A 27,953-nucleotide genomic window follows, 5' to 3' on the forward strand; every position below is an offset into this window, starting at 1 on the left:
ACCAAAACCACAAACAAGCCTGTAAGTGTGAGTGCCGACACACAAGACCAGGCGTATGAAGGAGAAGTAGCATACAGGCATGATGTAGATGGTGTATTGCTTTTGTGACAAAGCCGCAGGCGACAACCCCGATACACAGTCACCATTCTAGCCGAACAAGTTCCAGTTTTGATTGATACCAGGGTGTCGATAAATGTCATGCCATCAACTTAGTATCACAAAGGTCGACCTACCTCTCGCCTGGCTACCCCAAAAATATCATTTCTCACTTATGGGGAATCACAACCCATGCCCTTGGATGGGTGTTCCACACATGAGTGAGTTCACACCCGACATCTTGTAATGACAGACGCGCAGTACACACTGAATGCAAGCTTCAGTGCACACTGATTGCCAGTTGGGCTAGAAGTGGTGCTGGTACAGTTAGAACAACAAGGCATACTTCACTCCATAGAAGCAAGTTGAAAAGACCCCACCACCCCCTTTGCCTAGGTACCCTGACTGTGGACACAGGAACATACCACTTACATTGAAATAATATGTACTTCAGGGATGACAGATCTCAATCTATTTTGATGGAAACTGTTATGCATATTGTCTATGGTTCTTTTGTTGGTTCATTTATTTAATGCTGAGGATGGATGTTATGATGTCACACTGCCGAAGCAACCAAGCCTACCGGCGCGTGTTGCCACTTTCGAGCCCAAATGGAGTCAGTGTGTTCCTTTCACGACCGTGCTAATAATGATCATGTAACCCCTTATCTTGAGAGGGTGCAGCATCCCTGCGCCCTATTATAACAGTTACTGCTCGGCCATAAGATGGTAACAGCTGAGAAATGGTGCAGGTACCTGTGCATATGAAAGCCTTGCCTGGAAAATGCACATCTAATATCTATACAGAAGCCAAACATGTTGGCCTTGTCAGTACTTCTTTATAACAGGACTTTGATGTCCGCTTAGAAGTAAGACTGGGAGGGCATGTACTGCACAACGTTTGATGTTACTGCTTGAAAGAGCTTGCTAAAAGAGATCCAAGGAGGACGTATTTTGTGCAGAGAGGGAGGGGAATGTAGTGGGTAGGAATAGTTATAGGGATGAGCATGGCCACTGACAGTCAACAGGTGGATAAATGACCAAACACCAACCACAGGGTGTGTCCCTCCACACATCGCATCTCACTCCTAGCTGTACTCCAATACAATAGTTTTAGCTTATCAGTGGTGCTTTCGCTTGCTCACTGGCTAATACAGCATGTGCAGTTGATCTCGAAAGGGTTGCACTTTAGCACCACCTAATAGCAAATACTAAAAATAGGGAGTAACAGGTATCTTTCTGGCCCTTTGTGCTACCTGCACCTCTCAGGTGACATGTTCAGATCAGTGGGAGGAGCAGCACCTTCCACAAAGAGGACCCCTACTATAGTGCTGATGGAGCTAAAGATGGCCTATATCATTGTATGTGATCATCATATCCTATTTTTCTCTATCCTCCCTTCGTCGCCTTTGTGTGCTCTATCCCGATCCTCTAGTTCTCCTTCGTATTATCGATGTGATCTTTGCGCCTTTAGTACGCCTTTTTTTTATCTCGTATTGGATTTTTGGTCTTCCCTCTCACTCATCTTTTGCTGCTCTTTCCTCAGATTATGCAACCTATATTTTTTCTTCTACAATTCGTCTTTGCTCAATTCATTGTATCCAGTTTCTTCTTTCTCACTTTCATGGAAACCTTCTCAACCTTTGATTACGATGCAGCTTCATTCAATGTGACGTGCTCTTCGTCGCCTTGAGCGTTGCTGGCTTAAATACCATTCTGATTCGGATTGTCTCTCCTTTTGTTCCTATCATGCGCTTTATGATGAGGTTCCTCTCCCTCATCTCATCCAAGTGTTCCTTTTTAATCTGATCTTCTTTATTCTCAATCTCCTCACTCTAGGCCTCATCTTTCCCCCTTCTCCTGATCACTTTCTCAATTCTGCTCTTTCTGCTTCTGATTTTTCTTCTTGTTTTTCCTCAAAAGTGGACATTCCTTCCTCTTCTCCCTCTCCTTTTTCTTCACCCTCAGCTCTATCATCTTTTTCTCCGATTTCTATTTCTGATATTCTGACTCTGTTAGCTCGTACTCACCCTATAGCTACAACATCTGATCCTATTCCTTCTTTGCATCTTTTACTTAAGGTGTATTCTTCCTTGCTCCTCTCTTTAATATTTCTCTCCTTTCCTCGATTTTCCTCTCCTCTTTTAAGCATGAATCTATTCTTCTTATTTTGAAAAAGCCTTATTTGATCCTGCTCTTCCCTCAAATTTCGACCTATTTCTCTTCTCCTTTATCTTTCTAAGCTTCTTGAGCATCCCGTCTACTCTTAGGTTTCTTCTTTTATATCGGCTAACTCTATTCTTCTTCATTTTCAATCTGCCTTTTGTTCTCTTCATTCTACTGAATCTGCTCTTTCAGTCTGTATTTGTTGTTATCGGCACACTATTCTTAAGACTCATCTCTTCTAATCTTATTAGACCTATCTTCTGCTTTTGACACTGTGAATCATACTTTACTCCTCGCTTCTCCTTCCTCTTTTGGTTTCTCCAGGTCTGTTCTATCTTGGTTGCGTTCTTACCTCTGTGAATGCACTTATCAGTATCTTAGGCTGGGAACTCGTTTGGCACCTTGCCTGATTTACATGGTGCCCCTCAACGTTTTGTTTTAGGTCCCTTCCTTTTTTCTCTTCAGACTTCTGCTCTTGCTTCTATCATCTCAATCGGGATATCTCATCACTTCTATGCTGATGATACCCAGCTTTTTCTTTCCTTTTCCTCGTTTTCTTCTTTTCAGGATAGACTTCATGCCTTTTAGCCATAACATTTTGGATGACTGACCAAAGTCCTCTTTTTTTCAGCTACTACTATTCCCTTCTCCCCCTTTTTCAATCTCCTTCTTTACTTCCTAATTCCAGTACTGCTCATAATATCAGTTTCTACTTCGACTGTGAGCTATCGTTTTCTTACCATATCGCCTTACTTTCACGCTGATGTCAGTTTCATCTTTTTAACATCCATAAGGCAAGACCTTTCCTTACATTTGAAGCAACTAAGCTCCCGATTTCTTCTCTCATTTTTTCTCATTTGTTTTATTGTTCTATGCTTTTTGGTCTTCCCGCTTCACGTTTGGCTGACTCATATTTGTCTTTAATTCATCTGTTTGTTTGCTATGTTTGCTTATGCCTCGGGATTCTATTTCTTTTTCGTTGCTTTCACTTGGATGGCTGTCTTTTCATTCCCGTCTTAAATATTATTTTCTTTGCCTGATTTTTAAATTCCTTTATGGTCATGCTCCCATCATATCTTTCAACTTTAGTTTCCTTTTATATTTCTTCACGTTCCATGCGCTTTCAGTCTCTTTTCCATTTATCTGTTCCTCGTCCTCCATGTGCCCAGTCTAGTTTTCATTCATTATCTTTGCTGGGTTCTCTACATTGGAACGCTGTTTGTGTTCCCTTTATTTTCTTACTTCATACTCAATGTTCCGCTCTGCTCCTAAGAACCACCTTTTCATTCCTAATTAATATTTCTCGGACTCTATTATATTTTCATGTTTATTGTACTGTAAAGTCAATTTGTACCTCACTTTGATGTAAAGCGCTTAATAAATTCAAAATAAAATACAAAAATTAAAATACAAATACTTCTTTTTATTTGTAAATTACAAACAATTACTAGTTTACAAGGAAAATACTTATTTTTGAAACTTAAAATATAGTTTTAATACCCTAAAAAAGACACTAGTCAGAAATGATAACTATGATTGTTCTCCCTAAAACTCCTTTTGCAACCAACTTACCACAGTAGGGCATAAAATATGTATTTCATTTTATCATCTCGAGCCCAGGGCAATCTCTTGTTTGTGGATATTCTCAGATCATAACCTAAATTCACAGTAAGGAGCCCACATATTGGCCTAAGTAGGCAGTTCCAGCAATAGGGTAAATACATTTTCTAGATTAAACCACTGGCCTGTAAAGCATCTGCAATTGATCTTGAAATGGTTGTCTGTGGTGCTAGAAATATGTGTGTCTGTTTCTTGTTCCAGGGCTGTTTCTGGGAGCTGGCCAAGTGGGTAACGGCACAGTGCATCAATACTGAAGGTGCATTGTGACTGATTGCCATCTGGTGAGAATGTGACAGCCCTGGTTTTGTTGATTTTTATTAAATAATTAAATGATGCAGGTAATTTCGTCTCAGAAAGGGGGGCCTGCTATTCAAAGCCCCCCTTTCATAAAGCTCCATGCCAAAAGCATAGTGCATACATGTGCGCCTGCCGCACCAGTCTCCTGACAACTGTAGCACATGCTCTTCGGTGCCAAAGGACAGGTTCAACGGTCAGATGTGCATTCCTGACAGCTGCTGTGACCCAAGGTTTTGGCAGATAGAGGCTGCAATTTAACATCTGCACCCCTGATCCAAAATGTAATAATTGTTGCCTTATATGTCCGGTGGCATCTATTCACACACCTTTATTCTTTGACTTAAAAAAATCCCTATCCAATTATCAAAACATGATATCATTTCATCACATATATAAAAACATTAAAAATCACCTTAAAACAAGACAATGCTTAAAGTGCTATTGTGACTATAACATTCCTTTCTCTTGTTTGTCTGTTCCGAATACCCTAAATTGGGTAATCGGCACAAATGACTTTCTAGGGCCTCCTGCTCTATTCTAAATCATGACCTCGGTATGCCAACTCACAGAGAGGAAGGATAATGCATTTGCAATAAGGAGTATATCTTATGTAATAGATTGGAAGTTTTTGGAAAGATTGCAAATGTGTTAGCGTGGGCAGTGCCAGAGCATATATATTTAAATCAAACAAATCATTTATATTTAAAAATGATAAGAAATCAAAAATCACAACACACATTAAAGAAAATTGATTTTATTCTTAGAAAGCGTTTGTAAAACACAACATTACTATTCCAACACAGACTGTGTCAGAAACTTTTATATTACCTTTTTTCTGCAAGTTACAGTTTTATAGGAAATTGAACACTAGATAGAACCAATGTGATAGATGTTCTGTCAACAGTATTGTCCTAGGTACTTATCAAGCATTTTGATCTGGTGTACGGCTGTTTTTCTTTTAATCCCAATGTGACATTGTTCCCTTTCTTGTCTTTACTTCTCTACCACCCTCCGCAAGCTGTTCATAACTCTACGTCCACCTCTTTCTGTCTGCTGCACTACTCTCTCTAATCCACTCCCATTCCCCCTTTGTTTTGCTCCTTCCTCTCACTCATTCACTTCTCCAACGTCTCTCTCCATCACCATGTCACTCTCCATCCCATTTGTTCTGTCCTCCCCATGCTATCGCCCTGCTCTCATCCTATACCCTCCTGCTTTCTCACCCAATCCCCTCTCTACTTATCCCCTTCTCACCTCTTCATCATTGAGTACTTGAATGTCTTTTTTTTAAAGAGGTGCTGTCCGCCCCCTTCTTGTATTTACATTGATTCACTCCATCCACTTTTCCATCCAGGGAACGGCGAGCCTTTCTATCAGTGGTCGAAGGCAGTCCAGATTCGCACGAACCTTGACCTCCTGCTCGATTGGCTGCAGGGTGTAGGACTGGGCGATATCGCTGCTGAATTCTTCCGGAAGTTGTCCACCACTGTCAACCTACTCTGCATACCCAAAACTAGTCTTCTGAAGGTAAGATGGCTGCTTAGGTGAACCGTCTTAATCAGAAGCATACAGATCCAGAAAGATCTGATAACAAGTGGGACACATGTTGACACATAGCAATATTCAGTTTTACGCTTGTGATGATTGGTTATTTATAACGCCCCTAATACCTAGAGGTTTCTAAGCGCGGACCTGGGGATCGAACTTGGGGTGCTGTGCGTCGCCTTGCTTCCAAGGCGAGGGAGTTGCCCCTGAGCTATCCTCCCGAGACAATTGTGCCGAATCCTACTAGCCTGTTGCTTAACTATACTTCCCCCTGTCCTTTGGAGAAAGCTTTCTGTTTCCTTGGCATGCAAAAGAAAGTGATGGCTGCACATCTCTGGTCTGACAAGCTTCTACTGACACCTTGGCTTTCCTGCTTCCTCTTTTTCTATCATCTGTTTCCCCTTAAAAGCTTTGTAATGGGTGGTACAAGTAATACAAAAACAGCAAACATAGCTCACTCGTCCATCCCGTCATTTTCCTGGATACTGGTGGGATGGCATCCAGAAATGGTGCAATAAGAGAATGACAGATCGACTACTCCTCTCTAAAGTCCCCTCTTGGACATCAGGCAGTTCAATCGGAAAACTACTCAGTCATTTGGTAGATTATACACGTTTATCAACTGCAACACTTTTTAAACACAGATTTTCGAAAATCCGAAAAGAACTGTTGTACAAAAATGATTACTATCCACACAATGAGGCAATACACTGAAATTAATTGTTACAGTATGTGTCTAATGATTTTTTCCTGATCTATGAATATGTTGTAAGTGATCACATGTTTTTAAATTTTTTTGTAAAAAAGAGAAGAGAGTAATACAAATTGTAAGTTGTGTGTAAAAAGTGTCACAGTTGATAGGGGACTTTAGAGAGGGGCGATCTGTCATTCTCTTATTGCACCTTAACATTCTCCCCATTGTACAGATCTGACCTCCCCCCCCCGTTAACAAAAAAAAGGGGAGTACCCAATTCTTGATTCTCTCATCCCAGAAATGGGACAGGATCGGAGCGTGTTGTGGATTCAGCATGAATGTAAATAAATTATCAGCAACCTCCCCATGCATGCTCCCAGCTGCAATCGCAAGTCCTTTTCTCCGTTTTTGTGGAAATTGCATCGAGCAGTGGATACTCTTCATCTCATCCCGTCTATATGAGCCAAGGAGTCGGGGTTCAGACATTGCGCCTCCTATGGTAGGCCTTTGTTGTAGGCCGATCTGCATACTGAATACTTGGAGTGTCTTGGGCCTGATCAGGCCTGGGAGGGTCATGCTTTTTGCGTCGCTCTTTCTGTTAAAGCTCTGTAAGGTTGACTAAACAGGTGGGAAGAGATTTTACACCACTGAAGAGTTTGTTGACTGTAAAACGATGAGTACTTTTCTATTTACTGAAGCATCCTGTTCATTTGCACATTTCTGGTGTGGTATCAGGGCAGTAGGTTCTCCCTGAGTTCTTTCATGAGCTACTTGGGGTCCACCATCATGTGGAAAGCCTCAGGTGGTTATGGTCTCTATTACCGGGTCTCTGCCTAAGTGGACTAACACTGGTTGAAAGGTAAGGTGCACAGACTACCTTTTTAGAATCTGGGTATACCTGAGACTAATACTGTTAGAAAAGCTATTTGGACTCTACACATATATCCCAAAAAAACTGAAGGGCGCTCCGGCTCTCATATCTCTGCAAGGTCTGTGTCATAGAAACCTGAGAGCGATCATCCCAACAGAATTCTGCTTCAGATGCACCTTCATTCAAATGTGCTCCAGTTTTCCACTGATGCACCCCTTTGGGGTTAAAGGTAGGTGTTGCATGCCCTCACTGCATCACATGAGAGTAAAGTGTACCATGGCAAAACAGGGACCCTGGCTTGGATTGGGCACAGCCCTCCACTGGAGTGGCACAGCCCTTGGTCGAGGATAGGTCAGAGCAGGACTATCTCCTATCTTGGAGCAGTAATATCCAAGCGAGATTTCCTCAAAGAATGTCCGGGGCAGTGGTGCCACCAACTTTCTCATGCCACCCATTCCTGCTTTTCCAAGGATGGATTAGTCTCCTCCCTCTCAATGTGAATTTGCATCCTCTAGACTCCACATTCCATGCTCTATTGATTGCCAAACCCTCAATAGGATAGAGCCAGAGCAGCTGCCCCCCTATACACACAAGCTCTCCCATCTTGGCTGATCACTTTCACTCTAAATAAATCTCCATGGCAGGAGGACTCTGCCTTTGAGAGATTTCACTCCTTTTTAACAACTTGTGAACTGTAGACCGTTTTTGCAAACATTTTCAAAAAGGTTATGCCTATAGTACAATAGCAAGTTGTACCACCCAGAGCTCCATCAACTCTGCCTATTGTTATGGCTCTGCCCTTGCCAAAGGATCGTTCTCCTCCAGTGCCTTTGCTGGCATCACCACTGGTGGATATATCATGGGTCAGCGCTACCACCTCTAGTTGCAGTCCCATTGCAAACTGTCATGAACCTGGGCCCAAACCCACAGACAAGGATCCTAGAAACCTGCCTTCCTATCTGATATGATATGATATGGTATTTATAACGCGCCTATACACAAGTGTTTCAAGGCGCGATGAGGCAAGGGAGAGGGAACAAAGGGAAGACAGACAGCGATCCTTCTAGGCCAGGTGTTATTCAGATCGCGCAAGTGCATGGGAGGGGGAAAGGGAAAAGTGCGAGGGGGAAAGGGAGAGGTGGGAAGTGCAGTACAAGGGATAGTACAATAAATAAGATACATAAAAACGGCCAGCAAGTGTATGGTAAGTGCAGAACATAACAGCGGGTAGGGGGACTGTAAGGATACAAAAAACAGTCCCCAGGTGCAGGGGTTGCCAGGGAGGCAGTGCAGGTTGGCAAATGGCGGGCCTGGCCCCAAGATCAGAGGGAGGCCAGGTATCCAGTGCAGTATCTGTCCGGAAAATCAACAGGGGAGAGGGGGAGTGAAAGCAGAAGCAAAGAGGAAGGTTTTGAGGTGCTTCCGGAACCGGAGATGGTTCTCCTCAAGTTTCAGGGAGGCTGGAAGGCTGTTCCAGAGGGAGGCCTCTGCCGAAGAGAGAGATCTACCACCAACTCGTTGCTTGGAGAAATGACTGATCCTGAGGGAGTTGGAGCCAGAAGAGCGAAGAGGTCGACAAGGAAGATATTTAGGAAGAGAGAGTTGAAGGTATTTTGGCCCCAGGCCCCAGAAGGCCTTGTGGACAGTGCAGAGGGTTTTGAACTTAATCCTCACAGCCACTGGGAGCCAGTGCAGAGATTTCAGTCCTGGAGAGATACAATCCCTGGGCTTGAGGCCAAGGACACGTCTTGCAGTCCTGTTCTGGATAAGTTGCAGAGGGCGGAGAGTAGAGGCAGGCAGATTTAGATAGAGGCTGTTACAATAGTCCAGCTTAGAGAGAACCAGGGCCCTGGAGACAGTGAGCTTCTGGGGGAAGGAGAGGAAAGGAAGAATACCTCTGAGGAGGTGACTAAGTTTAGAATTTGCTGGGGAGGAGAAATAACTTTGAAGAGAAAGAACGTTGATGCTCCATCAATGCCTTTCCCCAGTCAGCAGTGACAGCCATTTCCATTTCTGCAGACGATAGAACTCCCCTTTGGAATCAGAACTTCTGGCAGTGGTTCTTTCACAAACAAAGAGGAAAATCAGGAGTTCAAATTCAACCTAATGACATTAGGGAGGCCAACAAAATCAGGTAGACCTCCCAAATGGGTGCTCCCTCAAAAAAAAGACAAGAAGATGCACCTGTCCACTAAGCCACCCTCTCACTCAGCAGTGGTCTCAGCAGTATTGGGTTCCTCTAACTCCTCTACTGCACAATCAGACCCCTTGTTGTAAGAAGGAAGAAGGAAAAGAGCTGCAGGCAGGGTGGAGAAGAAGGTACACCTCAACAGTGTTCTTCACCTGTGCCAAGCCAATGCAATTTTGGTTGCAGACAATGTCAGTGTATGGAAGGCCAAAACTGAATTTTCGTCAGATATAGGATGCCTAAGTGATGCATAATTTAATTATTTATTTAGAAATAGTACTCTTCTTCAGTTTATATCACTTGCCCCTATAGGTTACTTTGTATCTCTGTATGTCACCTGCTTTCTTATATATATACTTTTTCTGTCTGTTTTGTCCCTAGTATATGTTGCACTTTCTTTTTGCCGATATAAACTGGCTCATCCCTTGTTCCAATCTTTGAGCTAATGTACAGGGATACTTCGTGGGACTGCCTCCGCCATCTCTAAATGTGTTGTTGCAAGTCATTTCTGTTTAGAATTGACATTCCCTTTTTTCAAATTAATACAATAAATATACACAAATATTGTCTGATCGGAAATAGCTATTTCGGGTGAGCATAGTGGAAAGGAATACATTGTTTACAATATACTGGAGGTTGCAGTGGGCCATGTTAAAAGAGCAGCTAAACATTTGTGTGGGTCTGAACATCAGACAAAAGGCCTGGCTAAGGAGCTCACACCTAATTTCTGATGGCAAGGAAAAGGTTGCAGTGCTGCCATTTGATGACCTCCAGTTTTCCACCCGAATATAAAGGATGTCCAAAGAAAAGGCCAACACGTCAGTGGCCAAATCTTTAACTGCAATTGCAAATCAACCACATAAATTGGCTACTTATGCTAACCAGGAGGGAGACAGACATTGCAGATTCTAAGTATTCTGTGGCTTCCAAACAAGCCTTAAAACAGGAGGAAGAGGAAGCATGTTCCTCAGGTGCTTCTCCAAGGAAAAGGCATGGGTCCACCAAAGGCTTATTAAGAACCATGACCTCCTCTGCAGACAATCCTAAGCACTGATGACTTTCACGCCAAATGTAAATTGACTCCAGTAGAAGGCATGATTTCCCAGCATCTCCTTGTTTGGAAGTCCATAACCACCAAATCCATGGATCATTTCCATGGTTGGAAATTGATTCAAACTTCCCCCACTCGCCTTCAACACGTTACATTAAACGTGAGCAAGGGGATTTCCAAAGTGTTACACAACAGTGAAATAGAACTCATTCCATGATGGACTCAGTTATTGTTTCTTTCCAGTTCCAAAGAAATGCAAGGCTGGACTGCAAGCGATTCTGAACTTCTCAGACTTCAATGACTATCTTTCAGTGGAGCGGTTCAACTTTATAATGCTAGCATGGACCTCAGCTGCATTCCAGGAGGGGGATTGGTTATATGCGATAGATTGGCAGAATTCATAAAATGTAGCCTCCTCATCACACGTTCCTCAGATTATCAACAATAAGTCAGTCACGCCAGCCCAACGTTTGACCCATTGGGCCGAGCTCAACATTGAGGGTTATCTTTACATAACTAAAGGAAGTGCTAACAGTATATAAGTCAGAGAGGAATCCACATTTAAACTAATCTACCTGACCCGCTCATCTGCATTGGAACCCAAAGAGGTACTCTGGTATATTCAAATGACTCTGAAGTCAATTTTTTCACTAGGTCTTGGACTCCAAGAAATCGTTTTTCCTCAGCCCAAATCATTCGGTACATTCAGTTGATATGGCCACTAAAATTAGCAGATCATTCCGGGACAGAACCAAAGTCATTCACTTGGTCGGCATCCAGATGTGTGAAGCGTCGAAGACAATTACCCTTCTTTTTTGTAGGCCTTTCTTGGCTTCCAGTGTTCTGGTCATCCATTATGCCAGCTTCCACATGAAGGAGACCCAACTTCACTTTATGAAAAGTTGGGTTCTGGAGTCCAAACCACACATTTGTTGATTTCGTTATCAGACAATTTTAGGCCGGATTCTACTGGTGAATGGAAGATGCAAACCTGACAGTTGGGGCTCTTATCTGTGCACCAGACCGAAAGACCTGTTTCATCACAGACCTCTCTGAAAGGGTGGGGCTCAACCATGGGAAGCTTGCAAGATCACAATCTGTGTGACGTTGAGATTGGGAGTCATGCATCAACATTCCAAAGCTGCACAAAGTGTTTTGGACTGTGGAAAGGTATTTCTACCTTCCTTCAATGACAGGAGAGGGTGCTTTGTCTATTCAGTTATTCAGGCTAGCACAGATGTTATTCAGGCTAGCACAGATGCTGAGGAAGTGGTGCAAGTCCACAGCATCTTCACCGTAGCTAATCATCTGGGAGGAGAATTGAACGTACAAGCAGATTCAGCAGATGAGAATAGGCTTCTCACAAATCAGACTCTGCACATAATGGATCACATTTTGGAATCTTGGTGGATCACTGCTTTCTACAAAGACAATGTGGTTCTCCAGATCCACCCTTCATTGGTTCCAATAGTGGTTGCAGAATTCTATCTAAATCAAAAGATTGTATTTCCAGCTCTTTCTACCGGTCCTGACTGTAAAGACTGGAGGGGGGGTCTGTACTTCAACTCTCTATATGGTAGAGGAGAGGCACAGAGAGAGGACCCCAGCCAAGATTCTCTATTGTGTTAGCAATGGACGAGCAATCATGGCCTAGCTTCTCAGGAGGTGATTCAGGCTGGTTCTTAAGTACAGTGTAGTCCCCAAGCACCCACAAAGGAATGTCCCCACACCGTATTGGTTAAAACACAGTCTTTATATAATTAATATTCAAGGTTATGTACACTATCACTATATCTCACTTTGTGCTCAGAAAATCAACAATGGTAAATATATACAGTTCTACAGTGGTACCACAAATCTTATCAAATCTCATTGAAGTGCATCAACTATACTGTCAAAATGTCACACAGATAAATAAAGAGGAAACCAGCAGTAGAGAGAGGAAGGAAAGCAAGATGGTTGAACAAGTGGCAGAATACTGGTCACTACCATAAAACACAGCTCTGCGTGGAGATCCCCCCACCTGGGCAACCTGTAAAATAAAGATACAATCCCAGTCCATATATTGTACACACTAGACTTTCCAATAGTTCTGCAATCCCAAAGTACCTGGCGTTGTAGCGTTCCTCGTCGGGGAATCGACGGCCCTTCTTGAGTGCCCTCCCTTTAAGGCAGGAGTCATGGGTCGTCGAACGTCCGACTGAGAACAGGATGAGCTACGATGGTGAAGTGGCAGCTTCGTTCCTAGCGGTGCTCGTTGACGGGGAAGCGTAAACGTCCTGCAAGGAAGAGGCGTGCGGGGCACCTCAGTGTCGATAGTTCTGGACCGCAAAGAGTTTGAAGAACTGTGGCCCAGCAAGGGCGTCAAGTCATTGGTGTCTCTGTGGTCTTTGGGTGGCGGGAAACCCACCGGCGGATGCTCCTAAGCGCGTCGACGGTCAGGCCTTCTCCAGCAGGATACAGCGGCGACGATCGGACGAGAGTGTCCTTGGATTCGAAAGTTCTTAGGCAAACGGGAGCACGGCGGCTCCAGTCGGTGACGGCGGTCGTCGACAGTGGCGGACAACAGTCTGGGCGCTTCTCCTTGGTATTCCGCAGCAGTCCCCGTCTTGGGTCGGCAGCCTGTCGAAGGTCTGTCTACCAGGGAGCTTTGGCAAAGATCAGCTGGTGCACGATGGTCCCTCGTAGCTCGGGAAGAGGGCACCTTACCAGGTCCTCTCTGGGTCAGCCCTTGGAGACACAGCAGCTTTCAGATTGTGAAGGAGAGCAACAGCAATTCTTCTCGTCCAGCAGGGCTTCAAGGTCAAGCTTCAGTTACTCCAGTTACTCGTCGTAGTGGACTTCAGCTTCTGAACACGATCCCTAGCAGTGAGAGGTCCCCAGATATACTGTTGATCTCCCATTCATTCCGCTGGGCCATACTCAAGCATCCAATCACGACTAAGGGCATTCATGCAGGTAGGCAGCCAATCAGGCACATAGTGCATTCAGGCCATTCACTTCTCTCCAGACACTCACAACAAGTTATGTGTATTGGGACAAGTACCCAGCCATTCAACACTCCACACTGCATTAATACCAGTTTCGGGCAGGGATGTCTCAGTCATTGTGTCAAACACCAGATACTAGACACCCACAACACAGAATGTGTATTTGTCACACACTCCATTCACCCAGGTCCCACCCACAGGCGTACCCACAACATACAGTCATTGGGAAGGCTCCAGCCAGTCTGGCCTGGACTTCACGACAACACCATATATGGAACTTCCACCCAACAGCCATTCAGGGGGAAGGGACAGAGTCAGGGCTTCCCAGGACTTCAGGAAGATCAAGGTAACAGGCGATGGAAGGCAAGAGGCCATGGGGAACATTTTGTCTCCATCAGGAATCTACCGATTCCAATGACAGGGCCTGGGCATCCCAAAATGGAGGACGCTCTGGGCACCAGTCAGTTCAGCACGGAGCTGCCACCAGCCCGTACCCTGCTCTGTGGGTCACACACAGGTGCCCAAAAACATACACTAGGGGCACAGGGTTGTACCCCTACCCATGGGTGCCATAAGGGTATCCCATGGGTCTGTTCACCAAACCAAAAGAGAGAGCTGCACCGCCAGGAGTCCCACATGAACTCCTGCGCGGAAAACACGACAGAACACACGATAAAAAGCAGTAAAGGACAAGGATACAGAGGCCCTGTCCCCCTGATGCATTTCCAGCCTCAAACTGACACAGAGAGAACTCTGCACAAACTAGATATGAGTAGAGTTCTGAATTTCGATGTGGACTGCACCAGAGAAATTCGCTCTGCGGTTCAGTTGCTTGGGATGTACAGAGCAGAGAGGACCCACTCCTAGAACACAAGCCTCTAAGGCAGCACTCGCCACCTTTTAGACTTTTATAAAATGAGGAAGGTGATACACCCAAAAGATATGCAAGCCCCTTTTGTGAGGGTGAATGCTGCATCGGTGCCTTCTCAGAGTTCTATGCCTCTGAAAGGAATTCTATGGGCCATTCCTCTTGCTCAATTTGGACAGGCAACTCTGCAGAACATTTTTGAATGAACTGTAAACAGTTGAGGGATTTTAGGTGACGTTCAGCATGTGTGTGCCATCCTCCCATTTTTTTAGGGTTCTATTCAATCTCCTAAAAGTATGGAGGAAAGGCAAGACGTGCGTTTTAAGAAGAGACATAAGTGGAAGTTACCCGCAGTAGTGGCTACTGACCTCCTAGTCAATAGTCCCCTTTCCTCAATACAGGCCTTCCTCCCGTTCTGCTTAAAAGTCTATAGTATTAGTCACGTGGTTAAGGACCAGTGTTAAGGACTGGGGGCATGCACTTGGGAAGTCTCCTGTGGGTGGTGTGATTATGCATGCACCTATCATGCTTTTCTTTTAAACGAATGCTGCTGCACAAAATACTCTGGTCCTGTCAGTTTACTGCGGTGACACACCGCTGGTGTGAAGGAATGCAGTCTATGCGTACAGATGTCAGAACAGTCAGTGGGCCTCATTACATGGACGGCGGTAACCATGGCGCTATTAGCGCCATGGTTGCCGCCGGTATTTTACTGAGTCGGCCATGGTGAATGGCGGAATTCCCACCCTATTCCAAGGTGTGTGGGGGCGGTAATTCCCCATTCACCATGGCCCTTCCCCATTCCCATTTTTGCCCCATAGGGCTCAATGGGAATGGGGAAGGCGGTAATTACGGTACCGCAAATTGTGGTACCGTAATTACCTCCTAGGTCCCTTTGCGGGTCCCGTCCTTAACAGCTGGTAAAACCAGCTGTTAAGGTAGGGTCCCACAAAGGGACCTCGTAGTAAGGCGCTAAGGGTTTACCGGCACTGGTACCCTTACCGGTACCGGTAAACACTTACCGCCGTCCGTGTAATGAGGCCCAGTAACTTTCATTTTCTGTGTAAGTGGAGTGGTCCTGTGGTGCAGGGATTTATTGGTCTGGGCTAATGGTACAGTGGTTTGCTGTTATTTAGTAATAAAGGGATGTGATCCAACTGCAGAATGTGTTACCCAATGGTCAAGATGTTGTGCTAAATATATAAAGGGTTTAGTGGTGAAGAGTTGTGGTCTAATGACTTATATCTATAAGATTTGGAAGCCTGCCTTGTAAACTCTGTAGAACGATAGCCTTAGCGTGTGTCATGAAACATTGACTGCAGAGTATGGAAGCTTTGTTGGAGTGATATTAGAACAGCCATGTTGGTAGACAGACTTAACATATTTTATAACATTTGTGCTTTTTTCCCTTTTCTCTTCCCCACACATCCCCCCCAAACAGCTCTCCTGGTCTCGCTTACACAATGACTACTCCATCCTCTCTGCTGCCCAGCTCAACCACCTGCTACGGAACTACCACCTCGGTGTTGGGAGGGCACACCCGGCCGCGTGGGACCCTCCAGAGGAAGAGAAGGAGGAAATTGCAAACAGTAAGTAGCCTCTTCTCTAGACGCAGTGACCCTAATCCAAACCCTAATCCTGGAAATGACGAGGTGGCAGCACACAACATGGGACCTGCCAGAGAAGTAGTAAGGGGAAGTCGTTCTAATTATTCTCCTAGCACTACCACCTGCGGTTGAGCAGGCGACATCCAGCATGTGGGATTTTCCAGAGGCGATGAAGGAGAATGTGGCAAATAATGAATAGTCTCTGTTCCTACACTCTTGCCCAACGTGGCTCGGTGGGATTTTTCCACCCAGTAGCACGGGACTTACCCAATGAAGAGATAGCAAACAGTAAGTCCTCCTCCAGTCAGTTCTAATCATGCCTAGTACCCACATGCCTCACACTTGCCTCTAATTAGGACTTTGCCACAGACTTTGCTGAGAGAAACAGACAATGGAAAAAGTTGGCAAATTGGGGCACTCCTTGTGAACTATTGCATCAGATCAGGTTCAGAATTGTCATGCACATTCTTTGGACTCAAGGCGGGGGGAGGCTATTCAAATAGAACAATGTGAATACAGGCTGAAAAGAGGGCTGCATCCTCAGCTTCACTTCTTTTTCATTCATGAGTCACAGATCTCACAGTGGCCCTGGTCAAAGATAGATATTCCTGCCGTAACTTGGCACTCTCCCCCACTCCCAGATATGTTCTAATGCAGATGATGCATAACTCCTGGATCAAGCTGTGGTAGGTAGATGATGGGATTGGGAACACGTGACAGGAAATGTTCTTGGTGAACTGGAGCACATAGACTAGAATCTGTTGTGGAAAGCATGTTCTTGGGCTTCCTGATCAATAATGGAAACACCTGGCGCCCTATAGTGAATGTCACCAGCTTTCGATTACCACTGACATGGATCAACATAAAACATGGCGGGCATTCGACAGCCCTGTTGGTCAAGGCTTACTTAGGAAATGTGACCACTTCTGGTTCTGTAATTTGGAATCCGAACAGTAAAGTTGATTTATTAAATATGGAAAGGGACAATCTGGAAAAAAGTGCTGTACGTATGCCAGGATACTCCCCTACACGTGGTCCACCTTGAATTTGATACTGTTCCCATGAACTCTAAGATCAAACAATCTTGGTTGTGAATGTGTTTAAAAAAAATTAAAATGCTAAGAAGGGTAAAGTTAGGATCTTATTGGGGGATGTTTTGTTCTTCTGCCAGCAGCCTGAGGTTTATTAGTATACCACTACATACATGATCTGGAAGTACCATATGTGGGTTTTGATGGCCACCTTAGTGTACACGCAAGATGATCTTAGTGTAAGTCAAGAGCCACATGAATACAATATTCAAAACAGAAGATAGCAAAGGAGATCCAGACTATTTGGCCAACAAGATCACAAGTAGGGAATTAAAGGGAACGTATTCAGGCACACAGTAATTCCATGTTATTTTATGGATAGGCCTGACCACAGGATCTGAAGATTCTTCTCATGCTCTTACAGTTTAACCAGCTGAGTACTCAGGAGATCACCTCTGTGTGGGAAGACATTCCTCCAACCCAGAGTATTTGTAGTCAGGAACGTGGGAATCAGGATTTTAATGCCAGTCTCATCAAAGACAAGTAATGAGCGCTACTTGCACATGGCTTACTTGTTGGTTGACTTGTTAGGGTAGTTGCAACATGGACAGTACAATGAATCATATAATGAATGCCCTAGTAAAGGGCTTTGCATTGTCAGTGGTGAATATGTGGGAAGCAATGCCTGGGTTCTATTTGGATGTGAAGAGTTGCAGAGTGAGGGAACAAAGGCACTTTAGTACAAGTGAAAGGGTTAAGTCACTGAGAATGGTTATTACAATTATTGCTTCTCCATGTATGTGTTCATTATTATGTTTAATGATTTCTTTATTCATTACATACATTTTTAACCTGCACACACATTTTCACGCACACACACACACGTTTTACCAGTGAGATCGGGTCCCCACTGCGTATGTGTGTTTTCATGCTCAAGTCCCCACAAGGATAGAAACACAAACCCACACACATACACACACCGGAAACCCATACACACACCGCCAACCCATGGCTTTTCAGGCGTTCTGGACTATCAGAAGATTTCTTGTTCGCCTTATAGACCAGTGCACCTCACTGGCCATCTCCCACATGCCAGGTATCTTAATCATCTTTTTCTCTAGCCTTGACCACCCTGGAATATGAATGCCATTTCCAGGGCTAGGTCCCACCTAATACTACTGTAGATGCCCCTTCTTTCATGATGGGAAACCTTCCACCCCAGTGTTGCCAGCTGTGCTTCTTCTTTCTGGATTCTAAGTGGAAAATAAAAGAAAACAAAACAAAACAGAATTACTTTGGCAGATCCTGGAGCAGTGACGAACAGGATCAACAAGAGGCAATAAGCAGTCCACAGCTTGAAGCATGTAGGCCCATGTTTTGGAGTTGCTCTCCCTTCCACAAAACCATCTGCTTGAAGGTTAACTGGGAATATCAAGTTACTGGGAATGTCCAACTGGAATGATATTGGGTATTTTAAAGTGGATGATTCCTGGAAATGTCATGTTTACTGTGAATGTCAGGCTTATTGGGATGCCAAACTGGGACCTTCCTTAGAGTGCCTGTGGGCGTGTCAGACTGAGCGCTTACTGAAAATGTCAAACTGGGATCTTATGGGAAATGCCAAGCCCAATGGGAATGTCTGGCAAATAGGAAATATCAAACTTGCCATTCATTGGGAATGTCAAACTAGGACTAGGAGCTTAGTGGAAATTCCATACTGGGAACTTATTGAAATTTTAAACTGAGAGTTTATAGGAATGTCAAAGAGATTACAGGGAATGCGAACCTGGGAGGTTACTGGAAATATTAAACAAACAGCTTACTGGAAATGTTGAACTGGGAGTTTATTGGAAATGTCAAGGTCATGAGGAATGCCATGTCATACTATGGCATGATATATCATGTTGACATATCTAGACGCTGTCCGCCCCTCTCCTCCCTGCCACCCTGTAAAGCTGTACCCATCCTCTGTATCATACCCCCCGCTGTACATCTGTTCTGTTGTTAACTCTGAAAGTGCTCCGTTGTGTATCTGTATTGTTGTATACCTCTGTAAAGCACTCTGTTGCTTCTCAAATAATTTCCACAATAATAATAATATTGCTGAGATAGAATCTGCGCATGTGCCCAGCGGGAACAGAAAAGCTAGAGCGCTCCTTTTAGAATTCTATGTTGGGGAATGAAACCTCCCTAACTAAACTCTCAGGACGGAGAGTGCTCGACCATTTTAAAGCAAAAGGAGTGAATGCATTACACTGAAAAAACATTAAATGAGAATTCCAGATATGTGTAATTAGGCCAAGGTGAAGGAAACCTGTGCACATTAAGGATTACACGTTCTTTAAGGGGAATAGACTGCATCTGAAGTTTTAACTTGTAAAATATATGTTAGTATAGTTAGTTAGCATACTTTAGGGATTGGTAGAAGAGTCTTTAATAAGGACACTTAAAGGAAACGTTTTTAGTAAAGGGAATCTTTCTTCATTAGAAAACTATAAGGACATTTTAGTCTCCAGACAATTGGGGGAGACCTCTAAGGTAATTGAAAGAGAAGTCTAATAAAGGAGATTAGTACCCAATGTGGGACAATGAGCTTGTAACAAACCAGCCCGACAAAGCCTTTCTCTGAGTCGCATTCAATGTTCTAATGGCCACCATGGAAAGAGAGAAGGGACTACATCCTCATTCCCTACTGGTCATCTTCTTTTGTTACTTTTTTAATTAACTTTTTAATGGCAGCCATCAAAAGGAAGAAGGGGCTACATGTAGTCCCTTCACTCGTTCAATGGCAGCTATCTTATTTGTTTACATTTTTCTTTGCTTATGAATGGCCACCATGGAAAGGGAGAAGGTACTACGTATAGTCCTTTCTGCCTGTTTGTGGCGGCCATCTTTTTTCTTTTTTTCCGTTCCTAAATGCTGAAGGCATCTGGCAACTTAAAAAAAGACACTATTAGTACCCCGGTCATACAGGCTGGTATACTAATAGCAAGAAACCCCTTGCAGCATGGGAAATTACCACTTCGGGTAATGTCCTGGGGCTAAATAGTTACAGTCGCTGAGTTGGGGAGATTGAGATATACTTATGTTCTGTATTCGAGTGTCTTGAGTTTTTTATTTGATCCATATCCCTTCCCTTTTCCCAAGGGGCGAAAATCGTGAAACTCAGAGATTTAATCTGTTGCACACTAGACGCTCAGAAAGGTCTGTGGGGCTCAGAAAGGTCAGCTCCTGCGGAATATCACAGATCAGTTCCTGACTGCTGGTGGCGCAATTTGCCCCGGGAGTATGGCAAATCCCCAGATCCGTGGTAGTGGGGCTCTTGCACAGCCCCTCAGCAGGGCTTTTGTGCTTGTTCATGTGAAGAGTCAGACAGGATAGGAGATTGCTGAATTCTCGTAGAGCATTTCAGGGCATGCAAGTGATGTTGCCTCTGCTCACTGTTCCATTCAGGGATCTCTCACTTGCAAGCTCGTTTTTTTTGTATCTTCAACCTATATAAAAAGACCTTTTAGACATAATAAACAACAATTTATCGAAGCAATTATAAAATCAAATAACATAGAACCTGAATCATTAACTTAATTCAATAATACATCTCATTCAATATATTAAAAATCATATCACATAAATGCACCATGTAATAAATCAGGATGAGGGAGAGCCTTTGTCCAACTGGTGCTAGGTCAGAGAGCAGTGTCCACTCTGTATTCTTGTAAAAGAGAGTTGTAATAATTTCAGACGCTTGCTCTTGTTTTGTATCTTGGTGATTTTTAATTGCACCGTTCAGCTGACATGTGTATAGCCATATACTTTGCCTTATTACAACTCATAGCTGTTTCCAGAATCCCTAACTCCATACCTTCTAAAGAAGATTCAATACTTCTCAGACAACTGTTAGCCTATTATTATTTTTTTGCATCCTGTATGAATGCCAAAGCTTTTGTACCAAGGTCCCAGATTCGGCATAATACAATCTCTTAGCTAATGCAAGCATTTTTGGCAGAACTATGGTACTGCAGCTACATATATTACATTCTAACTTTAGATATTCAATTGGCAAAGTAGATGAAGTTCTCAACAGTTTCCTAATGATTTTTGCCCCTCATTTTTGTAAATGCTTCCTACCCCATATTTCTATTCCAAACAACTTTAGTGACCTGACTTTCAAAAGATAGAGGGTTTTAATGATCTTTAGTGAATGACCCACATTGTTTCCCACAAAAGTACTGATCACACCTACTATTTGGGAAATCCGTATGTTTAACAAATCCCAATGAATATTACAGTTTAAATCAGCATTATCCACTTTACCCAGATATGTATATTCCTGTACATTTTCAACAATATTCCCTTCATTTTTGAGCTGTGCTCAACAGGTCTGACCCTGCAGGGCGCAGCGGTCATGGTAGACAAAACCTTCATGGAAGCACCTGCACCGTTAGCAACAGTGCCAATGCTATGGGAATGGGGATTAACAAATTTACCGGTGAATGACTTCCCGGCCGCCGGACTCGTAATGAGCCGGTGGCACCAGAAGGTCAGGTGCTGGTAAATTATTACGGGTCTCGCGGCAACCCGCCGGTAGCATTGGCAGGGTTACCGCCGGACCTGTAATGAGGCCCATTATTTTGGTTTTATTTGTGTTAGTTACTAAATCGTTTTTTTTTAACAATAACTTCCTAGCCAATCAAGTTTCATTTGTAGTCCAATTGGGGCATACTCCACCAGGACCAAGTCGTCTGTGTCCCCCAACCAGGCCAAGGATAATTCCCCATACCTGACATGAAAAGAGCCACTGCCCTCCAACACTTGTAATTTGATGATTCATTTTGTTTACACTTTTTAAAAACCGGGAGTATTATACTCTCCTTCTAACTAGGCAGAATTTTCCTGTTAGGCTAATCGCTTTAAAAACCTTTAACATTACGTTTGCCCAGAGTGCAGGGGGCTTTTTTAATAAAACATGACTGGTGCCATCTGAATCCATGGCCCTTGACATTTTTAAACTAGCAATTACTTTTATAAGTTGTTCAACAGTGATCTCACATTGCCTCCTTATCTAATGTTTCCAAGACTACATGTTCGGATTGTTTTTTCCCCAAGACTTCACCAATATATACTCTTCCCATATATTACAGGAAACTCTATTAATCAGCCTTCCCTCTTGTCTATTTGATTTTGTAAGCTTCCAGAACATACAATCATTATGAGTTTCTATTGTCTCGATCAATTGTATCCATACATCTTTCTTTTTCTTTTTCAGATAACACCTTAGCCATCGTTTGAATGTATATTTCCATTCCTTTATAAAGACGACAATCTATCTGGCTTCTTGAGCTTGTTCTGACCGCTTTAGCTCTATTATCAGGTTATATAGATCTTTTCTAAGCACTTTCTTTTCATTTTGTAGTTTTATCATACTATTTAGAGGTTCCCTTTGTGAAAGTACTGAGTTTAAAATACCATCAAAGCCCACTATTTCTTCTTCCACTATCTCTTTATTATCAATAGATTCATATCGTGCAACAAACCTGATCAAATCAATACATATAGTCTGATTTGACACCTCCACGTTTCTCCCATTCCACACAATTCTATTAGATACCTGGTTAACCTTTAGGTCAACTGCACCATTTAACTTCTCTACTACGGGTTTTTCCAGTTCTAGAACTGCACACCAAGCAAGGTGATCACTTTCTTATCTTGAAGAGTTCATCATATCAACGACACTGCCTGTATATTGGGATTTCACAAACAGGTCATCTATAGTGAATTGGCTTCTGCCATCCACACAGGTACTTCCCCCATGTTTATCACCTTTACAATACCCATTTAACATCTTAAATCCGTGAATTTGCAGAAAATTCAGTCAACCAAGTCCCTTGTTATCAGAACGCTTTTCTGGTAAGGGTGATGACCTCAAATTGGTTTCTACTTCAATGTTAGCTATCAGAATCCTTGCATTGGAGTCACCACCCATAATCATTACAGTATTTTCATCTACTATATTCATAATTTCCAATACAGTTGTTTTGATAGCACTATGCTGCTTTACGCCAGGTGGGTCATAGATGTTAATTATCATTACCTTTGTCTTATTCCTACCAACATACTCTATGATAGCTCTAAGTACATTATCCGTGCTTTCTTGCAGTCTGTTTAAAGTCCATGCGTTATGAACTGAAATATGTAATCCACCTTTTGGTCTACCCCTTGGTCGCTTTTTTTGCCATACATTCTGTAGATTGTCTTCCTTCAAAACTCAAAGGTTCAGTTAGACAGGTTTCCTGTAACAACAGCACAGACAGAAATGTGACAATTATCACTCAAACAATCTTCGTCCTAATAATGAGACGACCCTCTAGTGCTCCATGAACACAACAACCAATGATCATCAGGACTGATTGGAGAACTATTCGTGAAAGGCTTTAGGAAGCCAGAGCCAATAACTAGAATGGTCATAAACATCTCTTGTTTCAATTCCAGTTCCCTGTTTACTTCTTTCTAATATGTTGGTTGCACTTTGTCTACTCTTATCTACCTCTATCTTCACACTTATAGACTTGTTATTCCACATTTCTTCCTGGTTGACTCAGGTATTTTAGGAGGGGATTACTGTTTGTGAACAGCTATAACCCCTTTTAAATAGATACGCATCATACATCAGTACACAATCTAGAAGATCCACTGACTTAAAAATCACTTCCGAAGTAGGTATATCATTCCAATTGACTTGATCACCTAAAGTAATGTCTTCGCTTTTAATTACCCTCTGTGCGATTATACAAGAAAAGATGTTCATCAACTCTTTTTGATTAATATGAGAGTCATTTCCAAACATGGATGCATAATTTATTGTCAGGGCTTTATATTGATCAACTTTTATATCCTCATTGGACACAGTCCTAGTTCCCCTTGAAACTGTGTTCTTTTTATTCCAAAAGCTCCAGTGCTGTCCTTTGGAGTTTCTACAGTCAATATGTTCTTGTTTTTTGTGACGGACGCTTTTGCACTACTCCCATCTCGAAGATCCCCACATACATAGTCTGTCGATGTTGCCCCATCAGAAAATTGTCCTTCATCCTTCTTCTTTCGATACATTCTGATATCCTACCCCTTTTCTTTCATTTTAATTGTATTATGAATCTGCGCCTTTGCAGTTGTATGATGGGTTGCTTCTAACATTCTGTTAAGAGTTTTATCTATAGATGGTCTACCACTCCTTTCTTTATGCTGTTCCTTCGCCACTTCACCATTCTCTTGTGTGCTCAAGAGGGATATTTCAACAATTACATATATGCCTTCCTCTTCAACTAATGCCATCTTTTCAGAATCTGATATTATGATCTTTTTTTCCTTACCATTCTTCTTGACGTGCATTATTGCTTGATGCGTGATGCCCTTGTTTTTCCGTTATCTCTTTTCACTACCGCACTATCTTCAGATGATTCACTATTACCCTTTACGTTAATAGAAGGGGAGGACACATCATCATCACTACTAACTACATGGTAGAGTTCTGAAATGGCCTCAAACTATTTGCTCAGAATGCCCTACATGGCTTTTTAATACTGACTGAGAGCCAATCGATAGTTAACAGGCAAGGGGGATTTTACATGTAAATGTGCCTACCACACGGGAATGCATCTTCCCAATTCCATATCTTAAATTGCCATCCTCCATTCATATCACCATGCATTCCTCTGTTCCAACCTCAACTGTCTCCTGCCTGACAATGCCTTGTATTAGGGGATGGTCGACCAAGGCACTTCCCAAATTTTTTTATTCACCAATCACAGGTCAGTGCATCCTGCGATATAAATTCCGGCTGCCTCTACCCAGGACATGAAGGACATCATCACATATTTGAATGTTGTGGGATATTAGAGTTTTAGAGGATTTAACTCATTCAGATCCACCAATCAGTTCTCAGGCGCAAGTTCCTGGGTGCCTATTGCACTTTGCATTGCTCTTTCCTCCAAGATAATCATCCCGACTTCTAATGAATAAGTCGATACACTCAAGGAACCCGATCTCATGTTCTGTATGAGTGCCCAATCAAACCTTTTTAGTCTTGGCTATTAGATGTTGCTTTAAGACCTGTCTAGAAGCCCAGACCATTGGCAGGGAAAGTGAATATAGGCGGGTGATGAGATTTGAGGGGCGACACACAGCCCGCATGTGTTTGGCTTTTTACCCACACATTGACGGCTCATTCTTTACCCACCTATTCACCACGCATTGCCATGCTAGACCCTGTAGCCATTCGCACTTGGTACATGCCTATCTCTACCCACAACACACACCCGTGGGATCTTTTTGTGCTAGCTCAGTGCTTTTAAAGAGGATGCCAATGTTATTTCTAAGAAGTCTGTTGAAGGGTAAGGGGTGTAACAGCTCCTAGTGTAATAGACATTTCTTAACCAATTGTGCCTCAGCGTCATGATTCCTGCGATCTGTTCCGAGCACTGAGTTACTTTTGAAAGCAAGCAATTGGCAAAACCAACAGTTTGGGCTCTTACAAAGGGATTAGGTAGGCATTTGCAAGGCACTGCCATAACATGCCCAGGGACTAACAGCATTTGCCATCTTTTGACCTTTGCAGTACTGCCTGACAAAAGTCTATAGCCTCATTACAACTCCGGCGGTAGTCGTGCCAGTAAAACCGGCAGGCTGCTGCCGGAGAGGTGATTTTTGTTGGCACCTGGCTCCATGGAAACACCGGGGGATTACAACTCTGGTGTTCCTGGAAGTCAGGCGCCGGAAAGAATGTAAATCCCCATTCCCATTGAGTCGCATAGAACTCAATGGGAATGGGGATGACGGAAGCACCGGCACCGTTAATAGCGGTGCCGGTGCTTCCGTGAAAGTCTGCGAGCGGCTGCCATCCCACCCGCCAGGTCAGACCTGGCGGGCGGGACGGCAGCCGCCCGCAGACTCGGAGTGTGCCGGTCCGGTAGCAACGGTGCCGGTAGGCTTACCGGCACCGTTGTTACCGGATCGGCATTCTCATAATGAGGCCCTATGTCATGTCTACACTGTTGGCTATGTCACTGCGTGTTTCTGGTGTTCTGGGAATTAAGCAAAAGGATATCCTTACACATTCCTGCCTACAAGGAAGCCTGCACTCTGGCACTCTAGCCTTTTATCTTATTTCAGAAGAAACTTCAAGAAAGAGCAGCTCTTGTAGTTGCAAGAGACCCCCAAAAGGATGCACACGGTTTCAGCAGTCACCGATCCCCAACCAAAGACTCATGTTTAAGGCCTAGAAAGGTACAATCCTGCAAATGTTCCATGAATCTTTCGGTTCCCACCTTTTATCCATAGCCAAAAAGCACAGTGAAAAGCCTGTTTTTTTCCGTCCCATCCTACGTGCAATCCAAACGCCCAAACGAACACACCTGCTGTTTAAGGGAATGTTTAGTGCAGCGCAGTGAAAAGTTTCAACTTCTTCCTATACTTTTCTTTTAAAACTAAAGCATTCTGGAACAGCCTCAAGTATTGGAACAGTAAAACCTATTTTATTTTTAAAGTAGAGGAGCGCCGCTCCCAACCGCTCCGGCCCACTTCGACAGCTGCAGGTATCGCCTCAGTGATAGGCAAGACGCAAACGCACGCCTCTTCTTTCATCTAGATGCCACAATCGCATCTTGCTGGCGTTATGGTCCGTGCCTCTGTCTATACGCCACAATCGCATCTTGCTGGCGTTATGGACCGTGCCTCTGTCTAGACGCCACAATCGCATCTTGCTGGCGTTATGGACCGTGCCTCTGTCTAGACGCCACAATCGCATCTTGCTGGCGTTGTGGTCCGTGCCGTGGTTACCCGCCACGCATCCATCACAGTGATTTAAATTCTCTGCATATCGTTCATCAGGCTTTTTAGAACATGGGACCTGTGAATCTGGTGAAAGAGTTTCAGCAACACAGCGGCAGCTGCCAGTTAGAATCATCATTTGCCTTGGTACCCCATGGCCCCAGGTTTAGGAAACTGAAAACATGTGAACGTGCTTTCTCGGTTTTGGCCACCATCGTACGGAACTCATTTCCACAGAAAAGCAGACCAATTCCTGTTTATTCAACCTTTCCGACAACATTTGTAGACATTACTGCAGGGGAATACATATTCGGTGCTTGTGGGTCGCAAACAGGTCCGGCTTTTATGTTATCGGCATGAATATGCATGAGATTAGTTTCCATTCAGTGGATCCAAATGAGAAATCATTTACATATTCAGTGGTTATTCTGAAAACTGATAGGTATGTAGGCTCCAGTGCCAGAGGGGCGCGCCACTGTATTACAGTTTTCACATTATTGTTCAGCTCTGATATTTCACTCTGGTGATGCTCTCACTGCAAGGAAATGGCAGATCTTGGTAATGCAAATTAACAAGGGGGGTCCTGGGAGTCCCTCTGCCAGACATTAGTCCTGGTTGCGAGATACTTACCCAGAGTCTTTAGCTCACTATCTTTCACAGAGAAGAAATATCCTAAACATATCAGTATTTGTCCTGCCCTGGGGCAGTCCAGCACCGAAATGCTAGGCAATTCTCCTCTGAACAAGAGTACCAACAGCATCCCCAGACACGTGTTTCGGTCTGGTTGGACCTCATCAGTAGGGAGGAGCTGTGCCTCTCTAAGAATAGTGAGCAAGGGGTCCACGTCTGGATTCCCCTAGTAACTTAGGGTGAGACCCAAAGTTACTTGCATATGCAAATTAACAAGGGGGGTCCTGGGAGTCCCTCTGCCAGACATTAGTCCTGGTTGCGAGAGACTTACCCAGAGTCTTTAGCTCACTATCTTTCACAGAGAAGAAATATCCTAAACATATCAGTATTTGTCCTGCCCTGGGGCAGTCCAGCACCGAAATGCTAGGCAATTCTCCTCTGAACAAGAGTACCAACAGCATCCCCAGACACGTGTTTCGGT

At 43.7% G+C, this 27,953-nt stretch overlaps 1 protein-coding gene across 1 annotated transcript in view; it reads left to right on the plus strand.

The window, feature by feature from the left end:
* Positions 1 to 27,953, plus strand: part of RASIP1 (Ras interacting protein 1) — a 263,056-nt gene that overhangs the window by 214,834 nt on the left and 20,269 nt on the right. The window contains exons 10-11 of the mRNA XM_069607023.1: positions 5,533 to 5,705; positions 15,827 to 15,974. Of these exons, the coding sequence (XP_069463124.1) occupies positions 5,533 to 5,705; positions 15,827 to 15,974 (321 nt within the window). The remainder of the gene's footprint in view (positions 1 to 5,532; positions 5,706 to 15,826; positions 15,975 to 27,953) is intronic.

Source organism: Ambystoma mexicanum, chromosome 1p (genome assembly GCF_040938575.1).
Source record: "Ambystoma mexicanum isolate Mex_15411 chromosome 1p, UKY_AmexF1_1, whole genome shotgun sequence".
NCBI lineage: Eukaryota > Metazoa > Chordata > Amphibia > Caudata > Ambystomatidae > Ambystoma > Ambystoma mexicanum.